The sequence below is a fragment of the Polyodon spathula genome, chromosome 10 (assembly GCF_017654505.1).
Source record: "Polyodon spathula isolate WHYD16114869_AA chromosome 10, ASM1765450v1, whole genome shotgun sequence".
NCBI lineage: Eukaryota > Metazoa > Chordata > Actinopteri > Acipenseriformes > Polyodontidae > Polyodon > Polyodon spathula.
Window position 1 is genome coordinate 44,332,240 of NC_054543.1, and position 17,756 is coordinate 44,349,995.

A 17,756-nucleotide genomic window follows, 5' to 3' on the forward strand; every position below is an offset into this window, starting at 1 on the left:
ATATTAGGCACTGCAGCACAGGTCTGCAGTTTAGGGTTTCACACTGCTGGGCACAATCTTTACTAAGGTTAAGTTATTTTCACATTTGGAAAATTCATGTTTAAGAATATTTTTTATTTCTTGAAGGATACATTTTATGTTGTTTTGAGCAATAATTAAATACAATAGTTTCAGGACTCCTAGTGCCTATTTAATTTCTTTACAAACATTATTTAAATTGATTGTTGAGTACTGTATATGATACAAATAGTTTAAAACAATTACAAAAAAAGAACCACGTCCTTGTTTCACTTTACCTTTCTTTAAAAAAAATAATAACAATCTAAATACGCTGCCTTAGCAGGATAAATCTCTTTTTAATTAGGTGACCCCTTATTTTTATTTGTGTTAAATGTATTATAGAATAAGTATATTTTATCCTGCAAAGTTTAAGAAAAAAGAGACAAAGGAGTATTCATATTTAAGATGAGTGCTATCTGTTGCATACCTGTGACAGCTATATAAAGTATTTTGTAAGTATTTTACACAGCTATTAGTTTAATAGAAGAAAACCAACACATTGATCAAAATCTTTTTCCTTCAGCAAAAGAGATAGATGTCAGGCTTACTGGGGGGGGGGGGGGGGGGGGGGGGGGTCGATCCCTTTAAGTTTTTCCAAATAGTTTTATTTCCAAATTTTCTTTTTAACGTATTTTAAGCCGACAGGCGTCTCTTAAAACAGAAAGGAATCTTGTTAAAAACATGTTCATTGTATGATGACATTTTCTGCCTTGTCTATGTAGTTTTTCAGTACTAATCAATTATATGTTTTTCAGCGACAATCAATGATAACGAGAAAGCGTCTCCACACAATCTGAAAGCTTCTATGTGCATTTAACATAGGCTAATGCTTATGCTTCTATTAAGGGAGATTAAATAGTATTCATTTTGTAAGTAAAGAAGTGTCAGCATTTCATTTGATCAGTAAAGAAATATGATTTATTCTTCTTACACCTTGATCCATGTCTCAGTCTGTACTGTTGATTCCAAAAATGAAACAGCCAACATAAGCAAATAAATTAGCCTCATAAAATGCGTAGTTATCTAATTTAGATTGTCGGAACACGCTCTCCCATGAATGGAATAGGCAGGACATTTCATCATGCAATTAACACATTTTGAACAGGTTCCTTTCCTTATCGACTGATACCTGTCAGCTTACAGCATGTTAAAGGGGGGATTTGGAAATGCAGCTATTCATAGTGTGGATGACTATTTACCATACTTAACTGCTTCAGAAGGAAACTCCTGTTTCTGCAATCAGGGCAGCTCCTAAACAAAACTCAGAAAAGTTGATTAGTGGGCTTTACATACTGCACACAGTCAAACGATGGGATATTTAACACATTGCATTACCTTTAGCAGTAACAGTTTAATAGTAGAAAGTGGCTGAAAAAAATTCCTCGTATCTATTAATCACGGCACACTAGTGAATGCAGAAAGTGCAATAGACAGAAATATATACAGAAAAAATACCATCTCATATTAAATGGTAAGCAATTAAATATAAAAAAGATATATAGATTCTATTCCATTTAACAAATGTTGAGATATGTGATGTTTTCAGATAGGAAGGGCCTGGTTTGCAGATTGGACACTGGAGGATAGCATAGAGACATTTGCAGCAGTAATCAGCAATAAAACAGAATCTCGGAATTTGATATTATTGAATTGCTACTGTGTAATGTAATAACAATATTTGTTGTGTAGAAATTAAATTACAAAAACAATAAGATAATTTATTCACAAAAAAGTTTTTGAAAGTAAAAGATTCCACTCTGAATATCACCATGAGTCTCTGCATTCACTTTCAATATGATATTTAAGGACTTAAATCTGGTCACCTTATCTCAGGGCAATGTCAAACGTCCGACTGACGTCACTGACTCTTTGGAAGAATTCAACTAAACAAATGACGTGATCAGTATTATGATTTTTTTTTTTGTATTGTTTTATGTGAATTCACCCAGTTTCCTGCCCCTGCTCAAACATGCTGTAGCTACCACTAACCTTAACCTCTGAAATCCATATGCTGTTGGCATTAAACTTGATTGTACTGCATTAACAGATCAATACAGCTAGTTAAAGAAATAAGTATTCACTACAACCCCTGCTGTCCAAGCCAAACAATTATGCACCATTCATACTATATAGAGTCAGAACACTTAAGCACCGATGTCCACAGGAAGACCACCAATCTTTTTAGATAGCACGTCAAAAATAATAGTGATAATCTTAGTCCATAATCTGATAGCTAGGGCAGATCCATTAGTCACTCTGGCACTTGTTTTGAATGCATTGCGAGTGTTAGTTACTTGATCGCTTCATCTTTACGTGTGTCAAATTATTCAGCAGCTGCCCTACCTACACTTATCTTTTTATATTCATATCAGCTCTGGAATTTAGAAATATATATTCTGAATCATCCATTTGCATCTCGTCACATTACTGATCTTGCATCTTTGTGTTTGCCAATTGTTTTGCACTTACAGATAATTCACAAACAGGTTTCAGCAATTTAGTAAATGGAACCATTTAAAAAAACAAATGGCGCTCCTTTGTGTTTTATATGGCCTTTAGATGGCTTTGTGAAAGGCGCTATATATAAATTATTTCATTGACTGCTATACTGACTTTAGTTTTTCTTAATTCCATTCAACAAAAATAACCAGGATCAAAAAATGACCAGGAAAGTAAAGAAATTCCCTGCTATAGCTAGGGTTCCTCTTACTGTCTCAAATAAAGTATTTTAGAATTCCTGATTTTACAGTGTTATACAAAGCTTCTGTACCTACAATATAAATAGTTACTGCAGTCTCGGCTACAAGGGCATAGCATCTTTATAGCTAGATCATAGCCTTTACTGTAATGGCAAAACCTAAAAGGTGGTCACATTTTAAATTGCAAATCATACAAAAGGAATAGCTATTTCACATGAAATAATAACTTGCTGGCACTGCAGAGGCGGTCCACCCCACACAGTGTGAGTCAGCATGGGTCTTGTCCGCTAGGAAACGGCACAGTGTCACTGCTGCTGAAGTGATGTGAGGAAGCACTCATTTCAGTGCATCTTCCAAACTGTTCCCCTGCCAGTACAGCACACAGTCCACTGCTTCTAGGAACAAAATCTCAGAAGGTAATCATCTCTCTTTTTTTTTATCCTATATGTATCTGAAAACTTTTATTTTATTTTTTTTTTTCATTGCAGTGCAGGGAACTTTGAAACACAAAGCAAATACGGCACACCTACTATCTCATCCTCCTGCCTCGATTAACACACCTACCACGTCAGAATCTCATCCTCCTGCCTCGATTAACACACCTACCACGTCAGAATCTCATCCTCCTGCCTCGATTAACACACCTACCACGTCAGAATCTCATCCTCCTGCCTCGATTAACACACCTACCACGTCAGAATCTCATCCTCCTGCCTCGATTAACACACCTACCACGTCAGAATCTCATCCTCCTGCCTCGATTAACACACCTACCACGTCAGAATCTCATCCTCCTGCCTCGATTAACACACCTACCACGTCAGAATCTCATCCTCCTGCCTCGATTAACACACCTACCACGTCAGAATCTCATCCTCCTACCTCGATTAACACACCTACCACGTCAGAATCTCATCCTCATTTAGAAATGTTCTAGAAAAAAGACAGGACTTTATTTCATCCCCAATGTTAATTCACTGAATTGAGTGAATGATGCTGTGAGCTGGTTGAATTGCTGGTGTGTTTATAATCTGGGAGGGTGCTTCTTGTTCAGTTTTGTGACTTCTCTTTCGGTTCATATGATTTCCTGTTAAACTGAGAATCAGGATTTACTGCCTTTATTACATATGTGATCATTATCGCTCTACTCAGTTTTGGAGTAGATTGCCAACACACTGCCTTTTGGGTGAGGTTACTCCAAATAAATCAAAATGCTAAATTTTGCAATAAACAGGCAAAATCTTAAAAGGGACAAGACCCAAATCTGAATAACTGGCACAAGCTCACAATAAACCCTTCCCAGTTTCTTATATATAATCATTCTCCATGACCTGCCACGCATCCCCAGGAAAATAGGGTAAATATGGCTGGAGAAACTAGCAGTCCTGGTCTTTGTTCCAACACTGGTCTAAATTGTTTAACTGAACCAATAAAACATCCACTCTTAAGTGGTTAATGAGCTCCTTTTAATTGTTAAACTGGGAGTGCAATGGCCTAGAGTATTCTATGCTTGGTGGTTACATTTCAATAAAAAGTGTTTTTTTTTTGGTTTTTTTATGAACAATAAAATGTCTAATCAGGTTTGTGTATCAGTGCCAACGTGGTTGATTTCTCCATTCATGTAAATGATTCTAAAAGTATATATTTTAGTTTCAGGCAGGTCTGCTTGGTTGTAAAGGAATTCCGATCTCGTTGGTGGTACCATGGTTATCCCAATTCCACACTCACTCGGTCAGAACCTGTTTAAATGGAATGCTTGTATATCCCCACCCACTTTGGCAAGGACACTTGAGCCAGCTTCCATTCTAGTGGTGTGCATGCCTACCTACTTCTGAGCCAGTAACAGCATGTGTTTCAATTTCTGGTATTTTATTGCTGTTGACCATGCAACTGACCATTAGAAAATTGTAACAATAGTAACACACATATCTGGGGAATGACTGGATGAGTGAATGCTGTTTAGTAAAGAAAGTCGACACACTGTCTCCAGCATCTGCTTAAGTCTACACATGACCCCACACGTGGGCACAAATTACTGCAAAACATTTAGAGTACAGAATCATCATAGCACTGAAACATATAGTATCTCCAAACACTATTAACAGCAGATAATTAAGCTGGTTTTTCAAACATCTTTGAATTCTGACAGGCATTCAAACAGACTGTCAAGTATTTTTTTAAACACCTGCACATGATTTTCCAAGAGATTTTATTTCATCAGAGGAGTATTTTCATTCGCCTCTGCATATATTAATCTTGTATAATATAATATATAATATAATATGGAAACCAAAATGACTCGCAAACAATCAGCCTCAATTCACTGTACCCTGTTCCACAATTTTGAAACAAATACTATTTTAAGCAGAAAAAAAGGATGTGTGGGGCTAACAAGATGAACATTTTTAACCAGGGATGTTTCTGAAATCAAGGAAAGGTTTTCGATAGAACCTCAGTTTGTGATGCATACATTCTAGTAGCGGATACTGGAGGCATGAGCCAAAGCTGGAACAAGGATTTTATCTTCTTTCCAGCAAACACACCCCCATATCTAGCGCTCTACGGTTTAAAACAGGGCACTGTGTTGTGACATCGGAGGATTGTCCCTTTAAGTGGAAAATAAAAGCAGCCCATTTCAGGGAGCTGTAAAATTGTAAATGAACAAATCAACATCCTGCGGGAACAATTGGGCTGCACTTGATTAGGCAAAACTATCCTGACCATTTCATCCTAAAAGCATCCCTGAGATGTCAGACATACTGTAGAAGCACCTTCCACCTAATCTAAATACAGCGTGTGACAGACTCATTTTGCCTTTTTTTTTTTCCATGCACATTCAAAAATGCACGGTCTGATAAAACAGCATTTAATGGAGGATTGCTGCAGGTGACACTGAATTATAGGCATTCTCATCCACTGAGATGTGTAATAAACACCATGCTTTATTTCACCTCGTCGTTGTCCCCCAAGCACCCGCCCCCCCCAGCTGGCCCTCCATAACACAGGCAAACCCCATCGAAATACTGTTACCCAGATATCACAATAAAAACACGCAGAAGCACTCACCGCCTCCGAGTCTTCGAATCCATGCAGGTACAAATTGTCGTACATGGAGGTTTAATATTCCAAGAAGCACCCCTTGCCAAATGAAAAAAAATGACATAAAACTGAAAAAAAAAGCACAGAAGGATGGAGAGGAAAGGGGAGGGGGGAATGACAATAACCCCAAACCACTGAAAAAAACAGAAGACGACGAATAGGCCTATGCTGGTTTTCTTGAGCCTGCTAGTGAATTGTATGCGTATCCCCCAAGCTGAGATGCTGTTCATTCACATTATAAGGGAGAAAGGTTATCCCTAGAGGCAACCCAGACCTGGCATTTTATCTGCCTTCCAAATACTGAGCAGGAAAGCAAATCCTTCCTCAATCAGATCCTGATGACAAAGCGGAGAGGGAGGCAGCCGATTGGCTGGGCTGTGCTCCACTCAGCTGGAAGAACATTCTCCTTCACTGTGAATAAGGAAAAGAAAGCAGCCTTTTCTATCTCTTGATGCCTGTGTCCCTCTCCCTCTCTGTCTCTCCTACTCTGGCTCTCCTCTCCAATTTCCTGGAAAGACTGATAAAATACCATGCTAGAGATTACAGTGGCATGTAACATTCTGTTAGACAAGATCCCCATGATTTCATATCTATAGAAGAGCTTTTGTTAATGCCAAAGACCAAAGATAAATTATCTGAATGTTATATATATATATATACACACACACACACACACACATGCACAAACTCCTCCCAGTGAACTGATCCAAATTAATGTATTTATCAGAACCGCCTTCTGCCACCCACAGTCCTTAAACAGAATGAGTTCTGCATTGACCCGTCATTTTAACTGTGGCAATCCATTGATATTATCTGGGATTTAAGTACCAGTGCTCAGTAGAGTCTTTACATTTTAGAAATATTGATTGTGCATCCCAATAAGAGGAGGGTATGAGATGCAAAGACTGACCATACAAGGATAGATCAGTACAATAGACGATAAAAAAAACACATTTAAAATAACAACAAAAAATGTATACACAAATATATACTGTGTACAATGTATATATACTGTTTTCAATACATTTGAATTTACAATAACACAATCATTCTTTATTAAAAGTACTGCATTAATATTACCAGCAGGGAGCACTACAGTAACACACATAACTGCAGAGTCGTGCACAATAAAGTCCTTAACCTGTTAGGACAAATTAATTAACATTGCAATACTAAAGCTGCCTCTTTTGGTTTTGTTTACCCTTAGCTCCTAAACACTGCTCCTCCACTGACCTGACTGTGCATTTGATATGAATCAAGATAAAAGTTTAAATATAAATTTTCCACCTTCGGTTTTTCTTATCCTACCCTATGGAGGACAGGACAAACCTGTTTGACCTCTCATGGGCGGGTCAGTTCATTGGTTCTCAGGTGCTTTCTGTACCTGTATTTTGTGCAATGTGAAGAATGCAACAGCATTTTCTTTTGCAAACGCTTTTCAATCAGATAAAGCAAAGCTGTTGCTAAAGGGAACCCCAGGGGTTCACAAACAGCCTTGTACCACACTACTGTAGAATATTAGAAGCATAAATAAAAAACCCAAAACCTGTTCTTCACCTCGTTGTTCTGCTTCTGTTCACTTCTATTGAACTTATTAAACTCCAGTTTTATAGGAAAATACTGGCACTGAAATATATCACTGTGCGTGGTGCTCATAGTTACCAAAAACTGCAGGCCTTTTTCTTATCAGAAATCATCAAAACAGCCTCCACAAACACGTCTATGAAGGCAAGACTTCTCTGCACTTAGACACCATAGTCGACAGCATTTTTAGACAGTGCGTTTATTTCTCCATCCTCCCAGTTCACACAGACCTGCCTTGCTTGTTTTTGGCCAGAGACACTCTGACTCAGACTTTTTCAGTTAAGTGCTGCAGCGGTAAATAGGCTCTTTAAATGAATCAACAGATTTATCTCCTAATGAGATAAGCAGATAAAAGGCTGACAATCTAGAAAAATTCAGCTCTATGGGACTTTTCAGTTTCTAGTTGAATGTAAGATTGTGAGTTTAAAGGTATGGAGCATCCTTTACAGCCTCTCACGTGGGTTTGTAAGGATATCTCGTTCTGAACAGAATCTATAAAGATCAGTCCCATTAGGTGCAACCAGTAGCAGCACAGAATTGAATTTGAACTGCATCAAGAACATTTTGTGAAGAGACAGATTTGTATTAGTGCTTTCCTAGGGTAGCGATGCCTGGATGATGTGTGAACTATGTGACCACTACAGGAAGTACTGTTCTCAGCACCCTTCTGTGTCAGCATACTGTTTTAACGATTGCCCTCAGAAGCAGGTTCATTGATTGCTAGTAAAGCATGCTCACAGCTGGTAGATCACATAGGGCTCAAACAAAAAAGGGCCTTGGAGCCAGGGCTGGGGGTTGAAGACCTCACTGCTGTTGAAAACTAAATTAAAACTACACTACAGTTTTTGAGATAGAAGCATTTCAAAACATAATAACAAAACATAAATGGGCCATCTCTTCAAGGCTGACAGGTGGAGAAGGACATTAGCATTACACTGCAGGTGAGGCGTTGTGCACAGAAGCTGGTTCAACACGGCCATTCTTCCCCACCTCACCGCGCCCATAATGCACTTGTTCTGGAATAGTCAGTGAGCCTGGCAAATACTGATGTAAGCAGAAACAAGGGAGAGTCATAAATAACAGGATATTAAACAGGCAATACATTAAATGTTAGGGAAATGTAGCTGATGCAACGTTTCTCTTTAAGTACAACAGACACAATAAACGAGGCTGCATATATAAAAACAAACAGTAACTTATGATTTTGAACAGGCATTTATCATCTCAAGTAGTTCTTTTTATGATTTATATGTGGTTTCAAGCCTAATCTACTCACTGAGCAAGCAAGGCTACAGTCTGGCTTTTCAACCCTAATTATGTTGTTGCTATGGGAACCATCTACATTTCTAATACTCCTCTTTTTGCTATGTGCTACTTTTGTGAATAAATAAAAAAACAAAGCTCTGTGTTACCATGGAGACACAAACAGGTCAGAATATCTGCTGGACTGGATTCAGTGTAATTCAGCTAGGCGAGGGAGGATACAAGTACTCCTGAGGATTCCAGGCCCAGGGGCTCCAAAACCACTTACTAACATTTTTTCTTATATCACTCAGACACTCTTACACCTAAAGAACTTGAGGTGAATTAAGTTTATTTGTGAAGACGCTACCTTGACATAAAAAGACCTATCAACCCACAAATTCATAAATGCAGCCAGTGTCGTAAAAAGTACTCTCTGAGGCTTACAATTGAGTGCAATAGTTATTGATGAAAAACACTCCGCTAAAGGACAGTTCTCAGGGGAGACCCCAACATTTCAAAACAACCGGAGCCACAGACACAGTGCAGCTAACCAGCATCCCAACCCCACTGCTGCTGTGTGTACATTCACTGCAGTTCAACAGCATCCCAACCCCACTGCTGCTGTGTGTACATTCACTGCAGTTCAACAGCATCCCAACCCCACTGCTGCTGTGTGTACATTCACTGCAGTTCAACAGCATCCCAACCCCACTGCTGCTGTGTGTAGATTCACTGCAGTTCAACAGCATCCCAACCCCACTGCTGCTGTGTGTACATTCACTGCAGTTCAACAGCATCCCAACCCCACTGCTGCTGTGTGTACATTCACTGCAGTTCAACAGCATCCCAACCCCACTGCTGCTGTGTGTACATTCACTGCAGTTCAACAGCATCCCAACCCCACTGCTGCTGTGTGTAGATTCACTGCAGTTCAACAGCATCCCAACCCCACTGCTGCTGTGTGTAGATTCACTGCAGTTCAACAGCATCCCAACCCCACTGCTGCTGTGTGTAGATTCACTGCAGTTCAACAGCATCCCAACCCCACTGCTGCTGTGTGTACATTCACTGCAGTTCAACAGCATCCCAACCCCACTGCTGCTGTGTGTACATTCACTGCAGTTCAACAGCATCCCAACCCCACTGCTGCTGTGTGTAGATTCACTGCAGTTCAACAGCATCCCAACCCCACTGCTGCTGTGTGTAGATTCACTGCAGTTCAACAGCATCCCAACCCCACTGCTGCTGTGTGTAGATTCACTGCAGTTCAACAGCATCCCAACCCCACTGCTGCTGTGTGTAGATTCACTGCAGTTCAACAGCATCCCAACCCCACTGCTGCTGTGTGTAGATTCACTGCAGTTCAACAGCATCCCAACCCCACTGCTGCTGTGTGTAGATTCACTGCAGTTCAACAGCATCCCAACCCCACTGCTGCTGTGTGTAGATTCACTGCAGTTCAACAGCATCCCAACCCCACTGCTGCTGTGTGTAGATTCACTGCAGTTCAACAGCATCCCAACCCCACTGCTGCTGTGTGTACATTCACTGCAGTTCAACAGCATCCCAACCCCACTGCTGCTGTGTGTACATTCACTGCAGTTCAACAGCATCCCAACCCCACTGCTGCTGTGTGTAGATTCACTGCAGTTCAACAGCATCCCAACCCCACTGCTGCTGTGTGTAGATTCACTGCAGTTCAACAGCATCCCTACCCCACTGCTGCTGTGTGTACATTCACTGCAGTTCAACAGCATCCCAACCCCACTGCTGCTGTGTGTAGATTCACTGCAGTTCAACAGCATCCCAACCCCACTGCTGCTGTGTGTAGATTCACTGCAGTTCAACAGCATCCCAACCCCACTGCTGCTGTGTGTAGATTCACTGCAGTTCAACAGCATCCCAACCCCACTGCTGCTGTGTGTGTACATTCACTGCAGTTCAACAGCATCCCAACCCCACTGCTGTGTGTAGATTCTCTGCAATTCAACAGCATCCCAACCCCACTGCTGCTGTGTGTAGATTCACTGCAGTTCAACAGCATCCCAACCCCACTGCTGCTGTGTGTAGATTCACTGCAGTTCAACAGCATCCCAACCCCACTGCTGCTGTGTGTAGATTCACTGCAATTCAACAGCATCCCAACCCCACTGCTGCTGTGTGTAGATTCACTGCAGTTTTCAACAGCATCCCAACCCCACTGCTGCTGTGTAGATACACTGCAGTTCAACATCCCAACCCCACTGCTGCTGTGTGTAGATTCACTGCGGTTCAACATCCCAACCCCACTGCTGCTGTGTGTAGATACACTGCAGTTCAACATCCCAACCCCACTGCTGCTGTGTGTAGATTCACTGCAGTTCAACAGCATCCCAACCCCACTGCTGCTGTGTGTAGATACACTGCAGTTCAACATCCCAACCCCACTGCTGCTATGTGTAGATACACTGCAGGTCAACAGCATCCCAACCCCACTGCTGTGTGTGTAGATTCACTGCAGGTCAACAGCATCCCAACCCCACTGCTGCTGTGTGTAGATTCACTGCAGTTCTATCCACAAGTGCAAGTGGCCCTCCTCCCCTTCTCACAATCTGTCCTGTTCCCAGCATAGCTAGTGTTAATACAGTTAATACAGTCATCCTTCTGACAAAAACCTACAGTTAATGTGTTAGCAGTATCAGTGGCGATAATGAATGATTGTGTAGAGATCATTAAACAGAGCCCAGCAGTGAAGTGTGCAGGCTTAGGCAGTGTCAAGGGAGGAGAGCTTCAGATTCTTATGACTAATAATGAGTGTACCTGCCCAGGTTAGCAGAGCCTAGCGGCAAGTCAGTAGCAACGTGAACAGCAACAATACATTGAAACTAGTACAAATCAGCTTAGACAGTGAATCAGTCATGAAACGGAGAACAAGAAATTATAGGACTTATCTGTTATTTATTTTATTGAGCACAGTAACTTGGATAACAGGTTGTAAATTTTTGGCTCTGGATGAATCCCTTTCAGATATTTATTATGCAGCCTGAAATCCAGAGTACAGTGAGGTCAGCTACAGGAGAGATAAAATGTGTCAGCTCTCCAGGGTAGCTTGAAATAAATTAAATCCACCCGGCGGGGACTTCTTTTGTGTTTGCATGTGGACCTGGAGTTATTTTGAGCAGGGACGATACAGAGCCTCTCTCTGATTAAACGTGGGGGTATAAAGTAGATGGTAGTGTGCTTGGAGATGTCTGTCTTGCAACATCTAACAAGCCTTTATCCGGAACTCCCTGGCATGTGTTGCTAACCAGGTTGCTAAGCTGGATCCCTTGTGACTGGCATCACAAGACACATTCATGATAATAAACCTGATTTCGGAAGGATGGAAACACAACTCCTATTACATAGCGGTTTCATCCATTCCAGGTGTTAATTCGAGCTGGAGTAGCAACACTGACAAGGTAACAGGCTTAGCTGTGTCTTATTAAAACCAGGAATGGATCAAACTGCTATGCAATGGGAGTCTTATTTTCATCTCTGTTTTGAGTGATCTCTTTCCACTGTATTTTTATTGTGTTAAGAAATGTTAATAATGATTAATAAAGTTAAAAGGCAGAAGTATTTAGATCTGCCATTGTTTAGAACCCCTTTCGCAAAAGAAATCAACAACTGGGCAAAGTCTGTATTGTACAGAGACTTTTTTGAAGAGAGTTACACATATAATCCTATTGAAATTCTTTGAGCATACTGCTCACTGTGCAAGATTGACAAAATATATATTCAAAATCGTATCTACTACACATATATATACATACACAGTTGTAGCAAACATTATGCTTTTGTGGGTGAGGAAAAAAGTTACAAGAAATAGATGTATATTATTTATTTCAGCATTTTTTTTGCAAAACTCCAAAAATGCTAATTCAAAAGTATTCATACCCTTTGATGCTATAATAGTATTGTCTACAAGGTGCTAGAAATTTCAATATGATAATGCAGAACCTAATTCTAGAAACGTCTAGAAAATGCTGGATTGTAGGTGAACATTCTAGAGAGTATAAACGGGTTAGGCATAGGATGATTGCTGTCATTACCAATATGGGAAAAAAGTAAAGAACTATATGCAGACCTTAGGCAGAAAATGATTTATTGTCATAAAGCTGGAGAAGGATACAAGAAGATTTCCAAGCATCTGAGTATCCCAATTTCAACTAGTGTTTCTACTACCAAGAAGTACAGGAGTCATGGTACTGTCACAACGCTCCCTCTGTCTGAAGAAAGAAGGATCTTTCCCAAGAACAAGTAGAAGAATTGTGAGGAAGATTGACTGCCAAAGATATTCAAAGTGAAATGGCTGTAAGTGGGACTGGGGTTTCCATTTCAACCACAGGTCAAGTATTGCATGGTGAAGGGCTCAATGGTCACAGGCCAAGGAAAAAGCCACTCTTAGGAAAACACTACAAGGACAATTACTTAAAGTTTGCAAAACGACATTTGAATGATGGATATGAGTTCTGGTCAAAGGTTTTGTGGAGTGATGAAACAAAAATCAAGCTATTTAGTCACACTGACAGTCGTTACATTTGGAGAAAGTCTGGTGAGGCGCACAAAGAAAAGAACACCATACCTACTGTCAAGCATGGAGGTGGTAATATCCTTCATAGCATACCAAAAGATACTGGCCAATCATCTGAAACCCTCCTCTATAAAACTTGGTTTAAAGTGCAACTGGACGTTCCAACACGACAACGATCCAAAGCGCACCTCAAAATCTACTTCAGAATGGTTAAAGAAGAATAAAATCGAGGTTCTGGAATGGCCTAGTCAAAGTCCTAATCTAAATCCGATTGAGAATCTTTGGTATGACTTGAAGAAGGCTGTGTGCAACAGATGTCCTCGGAATTTGAATGAACTGGAACAATTTTGCGTTGAAAGAATCACAGCTAAAGCCCACTGACAAATATCCTAATTGTTTAAAAGAGGTTGTTATTGCTAAAGGTGCCTCAACTAGCTATTAATTTCATTTTCCTTTTCAGGGTATGAATACTTTTGAATTTGCATTTTTGGAGTTTTGCAAAAAAAATGCTGAAATAAATAATTGTAGACATCTATTTCTTGTAACTTTATTTCCTCATCCACAAAAGCAAAACTTTTGCCACTAACGATTTTTCCTATAATTATTTGTTTTTGAGAAATTTCTAGAATTTATAACTTTCCATTGGGGCATGTAAACTTTTGACTACAACTATTTATATAAGGCCTGGTGTTTAAATAGATTTTGTGCACATGAGCTGTACACTCCCTTTCCCTCTGTCTCTGTTGATCTTGCCTCCAAACGTGAGCTTCGTCTCATTATTTTACTATTTCCCACAGGTTTCAAATATAATTGGAAGCATTTGACTTAAAGCTGTGCTATATATATATATATATATATATATATATATATATATATATATATATATATATATTTTTGTACATATATAATAACACATTCATATATCCCACAGTTACAGTACAATAAACACCTGTACAGCACATAGAAACAGCAGTGTGTCTGCTTGCACAGGTACTGCTACAAGTTTGTCAGAACACATCTAAATGTAATGTATCAAAACTGCTGTCAATATACAGCACTCAAGGACTTGCATTTCTGTTGGATAGAAAAAACACAAAATGAGATCAACAGAAAACAGTGGGCTTTAGTTATCAGCTGTGACCTACTTTTAAAGTATGCATAGCTGAAACACATCTGATACTCACAAGAACTTGTGCAAAAGAATCGCTGATGTTCTTTCTGTTAGTCATGTGGGGCTCCCTGTAGTGTTTAATATTCCAAACAGGCGTCTATATGCTGGAATATGTGAAACTAAACCCCCTGCAAACAGCAATCCCAGGGCTACTATAACTCGCTAACTTAGATTTGTGATAATGACGCTACTGAAATATCTGTAGGCTACTGTGGGGAAAGATTAAAATGAAAGGTGCGCTCCAAATGATGTTAAAGGTGCATTGTCCCATGATACTTAAAAACACTGGGAGTGTATTTCTTGCAAACCGTTAGCTGTGTCAGGGCCACAAGTGAAACAAGTTTATTGCAAGTCATTAAATCTACAAAAAACATATTTAATCTGTTTATATACATTTATACTAACTAGCTGCTTATATGTTCCAGTGCGGTCATGACTTTTAATAGATATTTCAGTGATGGCTCCAATAATGGAGTTCAGGACTAGTGCAGTCTCTGTGCCCATCAAATTCTTCATCTTCCTGCAAAGGTAGTGAATCACAGTGGTTTTGCAAAGTGCAAGACCAATAAACATACAGTCCTTGAGATCTCAGACAGTATTCAAACCCTGGCCTCTTGAGGTTAAAAAGGCTAGTACATTGACATGCTGCACCGGGAATGGGCAGTGCTGTGTGATGCCCTGCCAATACGGAGACACTGCCCTGTCAGTGAGATGAGAGGAGGTTAAGACACTTGCTTGCAGTGCACAGGGTTGCCAGTTCACGCCCAGCTTCTGCCCTGTTTGACGCAACAAACCATGGAGTTTAAGAAATATTTATGAAGATGAGATGGATGCGTATTGTAACAATCATTCATAATGGCAATTTTCCCTCCTCTACCTTTCACTCTTAGGCAGATTTCTGAAACCCTGTGCAGGGCTTGCTCCCCTCTCCTCTCCTCTCCTCTCCTACCTGTCTCAGAATAAAGCTGGTGGAGGTGGTGCTGCCATCAGATCTCTTTAGTCTGCTTCTCCTGGACTGAGTTCCTCTAGTCACCTAGGTAACAAAGGTAAACATGCTCATGTATATGGTGAACCCGAGGGAGCTGGTGTCTATAAGTGGAATGTCTGACTAACCCCAGTACATTCTGGTGGGGTGGGGTGGGGCAGGTGTTGTTTGGGAGGAACACACCTGAAGTATCATTCGACTGGCCCTCATTTTGTGGCCATTACAGCAGCATGCTTTTCAAAAAAAGTAAAATCAGAACTAGGTCACCACCCATTTTTCTAAACCTGATTCACACCAAAACAGCTGCGTGTGTATTTTTATTTTATATACTGTGTAATTCACACTCAATTGAATGTGCGTGCCTCCTTTGAAAGCCATGCTGTTAGTATAGCAAATCAAGGTTTAACTTGCTCTTTCTTGTGCTTTTTTATCTATATCGTGCAATATACAACACAATTTATATGGTCATCAAACTACTTTCTATGCATAACCACGTCGTAACTTCTAATGCGTCTGACAATGGCCGCGTCACATTTTGTATTTAACGCAGCATCGCTATACACTGAAACAACAGAAAATGTACACAAAACTCCGCTTTCAATGGGATATATTAATTAACCAATACTATGCATGCATTCTACACCATTCTCAAACACGTTCAATGTTTTGTTTATTGTTTGTGTTACAAATAATAAATCGTAAACCGTAAATGCGTTAAATGTGACACAGGTGTCAAAATATCCTAGCAGCTAATTTCCCCTCAGAACAGTCATTAACAGAGATTTATAATGTCAGGCTCTTTCTCTGTAAAATATGTTATAACCAACCAAATGAATATATATATATATATATATATATATATATATATATATATATATATATATATATAATAAATGACATTTACAGCATAGGAATGTACTGTATTTTCATAACAGCAATAGTAGCATGGCTAATTTGTTTTGTTTCTTTAAAACACGTTTTTCTGTTGTTCTTTTGTGTACACACTAAAGTTGTATAAATTGCATTGCTCAACAAACCCCGACGAAAGTCTTTTTTATTTTATTTTTATTTTTCAAAGTGTCTGTATAACCAACACAGAAAGCAGCCCAACAACAAGCGGTTTTACCTGAAAGATGGGTGTTTGCAGTCCATCTCCAAGCATGTGTCTGGTGTAAAGCTGTCTGGACATCTCCGATAGATCATTTGTCCAGGTGGGAGATTTTGTTTTTTTCCCAGCCAAACGGTAATTTGAGAAATGAAGTGTCAGCCCCGGCCTCCGTGTCTGGTATTACACCGGCGCCTGGCTGTGGAGCTTCATTACCTGAGGCTGCGAGCAATCGCTGCTCAAAGATGCAGTGTGCGCGACCTTTCTAAACGCTCTGGTGGTCTCAGCGCCATTGCTTTACACCCACATTTTCACGTGGACTCGATCGTGGGTAGCTGGCATTTGCAACAGATTATTTCAACCTCGAAAAAAAAAAAAAACTTATCAGAAAAGATTTAATTTTAGGATGCAACCTTTTGCACGTTTAACATTTAGCTCCTGTCCTGATGAACCCTTTTATTTTGGCGTTCTACACTAAAATATTATTCCCTGGTCTCGTTCAGCTTTATCTGAAAACAGACCTTTTTGTAATACCTGTTTGTTTACATTCCCCAAAGGTAGTTATAGCAACAGTATGGATGTAACACAGTGGACCCTGCACACCGCAAGAGAGCGTGCTAACCACAGTAAAGAGCTTGGTTATACACTAGCATCTCATCCCTTCTCACCGACAGGCGACAGGAGAATCAGTAACGGCAGTGACTCACACAACACATAAGCAACTGCAGTGAATCACACAACACAAGTAACGGCAGTGAATCACACAACACGAGTAACTGCACTGAATCACACAACACGAGTAACTGCACTGAATCACACAACACGAGTAACTGCACTGAATCACACAACACGAGTAACTGCACTGAATCACACAACACGAGTAACGGCAGTGACTCACACAACACGTGTAACTGCACTGAATCACACAACACGAGTAACTGCACTGAATCACACAACACGAGTAACTGCACTGAATCACACAACACGAGTAACTGCACTGAATCACACAACACGAGTAACGGCAGTGACTCACACAACACGTGTAACTGCACTGAATCACACAACACGAGTAACGGCACTGAATCACACAACACGAGTAACTGCACTGAATCACACAACACGAGTAACGGCAGTGACTCACACAACACGTGTAACTGCACTGAATCACACAACACGAGTAACGGCACTGAATCACACAACACATAAGCTTCCTCACCCCTTGTCACCTGCCGGTCACACCACCACTCTCCTGA

General features: G+C 40.2%; 1 protein-coding gene across 3 annotated transcripts in view; it reads right to left on the reverse strand.

Annotated features, from left to right (window-relative positions):
- Nucleotides 1–16,702, reverse strand: part of LOC121322389 (voltage-dependent L-type calcium channel subunit beta-4) — a 41,716-nt gene extending 25,014 nt beyond the window's left edge. Inside the window, exons 1-2 of one of the 3 annotated variants that reach the window (XM_041262282.1) lie at nt 16,525–16,702; nt 15,363–15,446 (exon numbers count right to left, since the gene is read on the reverse strand). In XM_041262282.1, coding sequence (XP_041118216.1) covers nt 15,363–15,446; nt 16,525–16,587 — 147 coding nt within the window. In that variant the 5' untranslated portion in view covers nt 16,588–16,702. Of the gene's footprint in view, nt 1–5,825; nt 6,254–15,362; nt 15,447–16,524 lie in introns of those variants that run through there. The other 2 variants (XM_041262281.1, XM_041262283.1) reach the window with 2 other exon arrangements.
- Between the last annotated feature and the right edge of the window lie 1,054 nt (nt 16,703–17,756).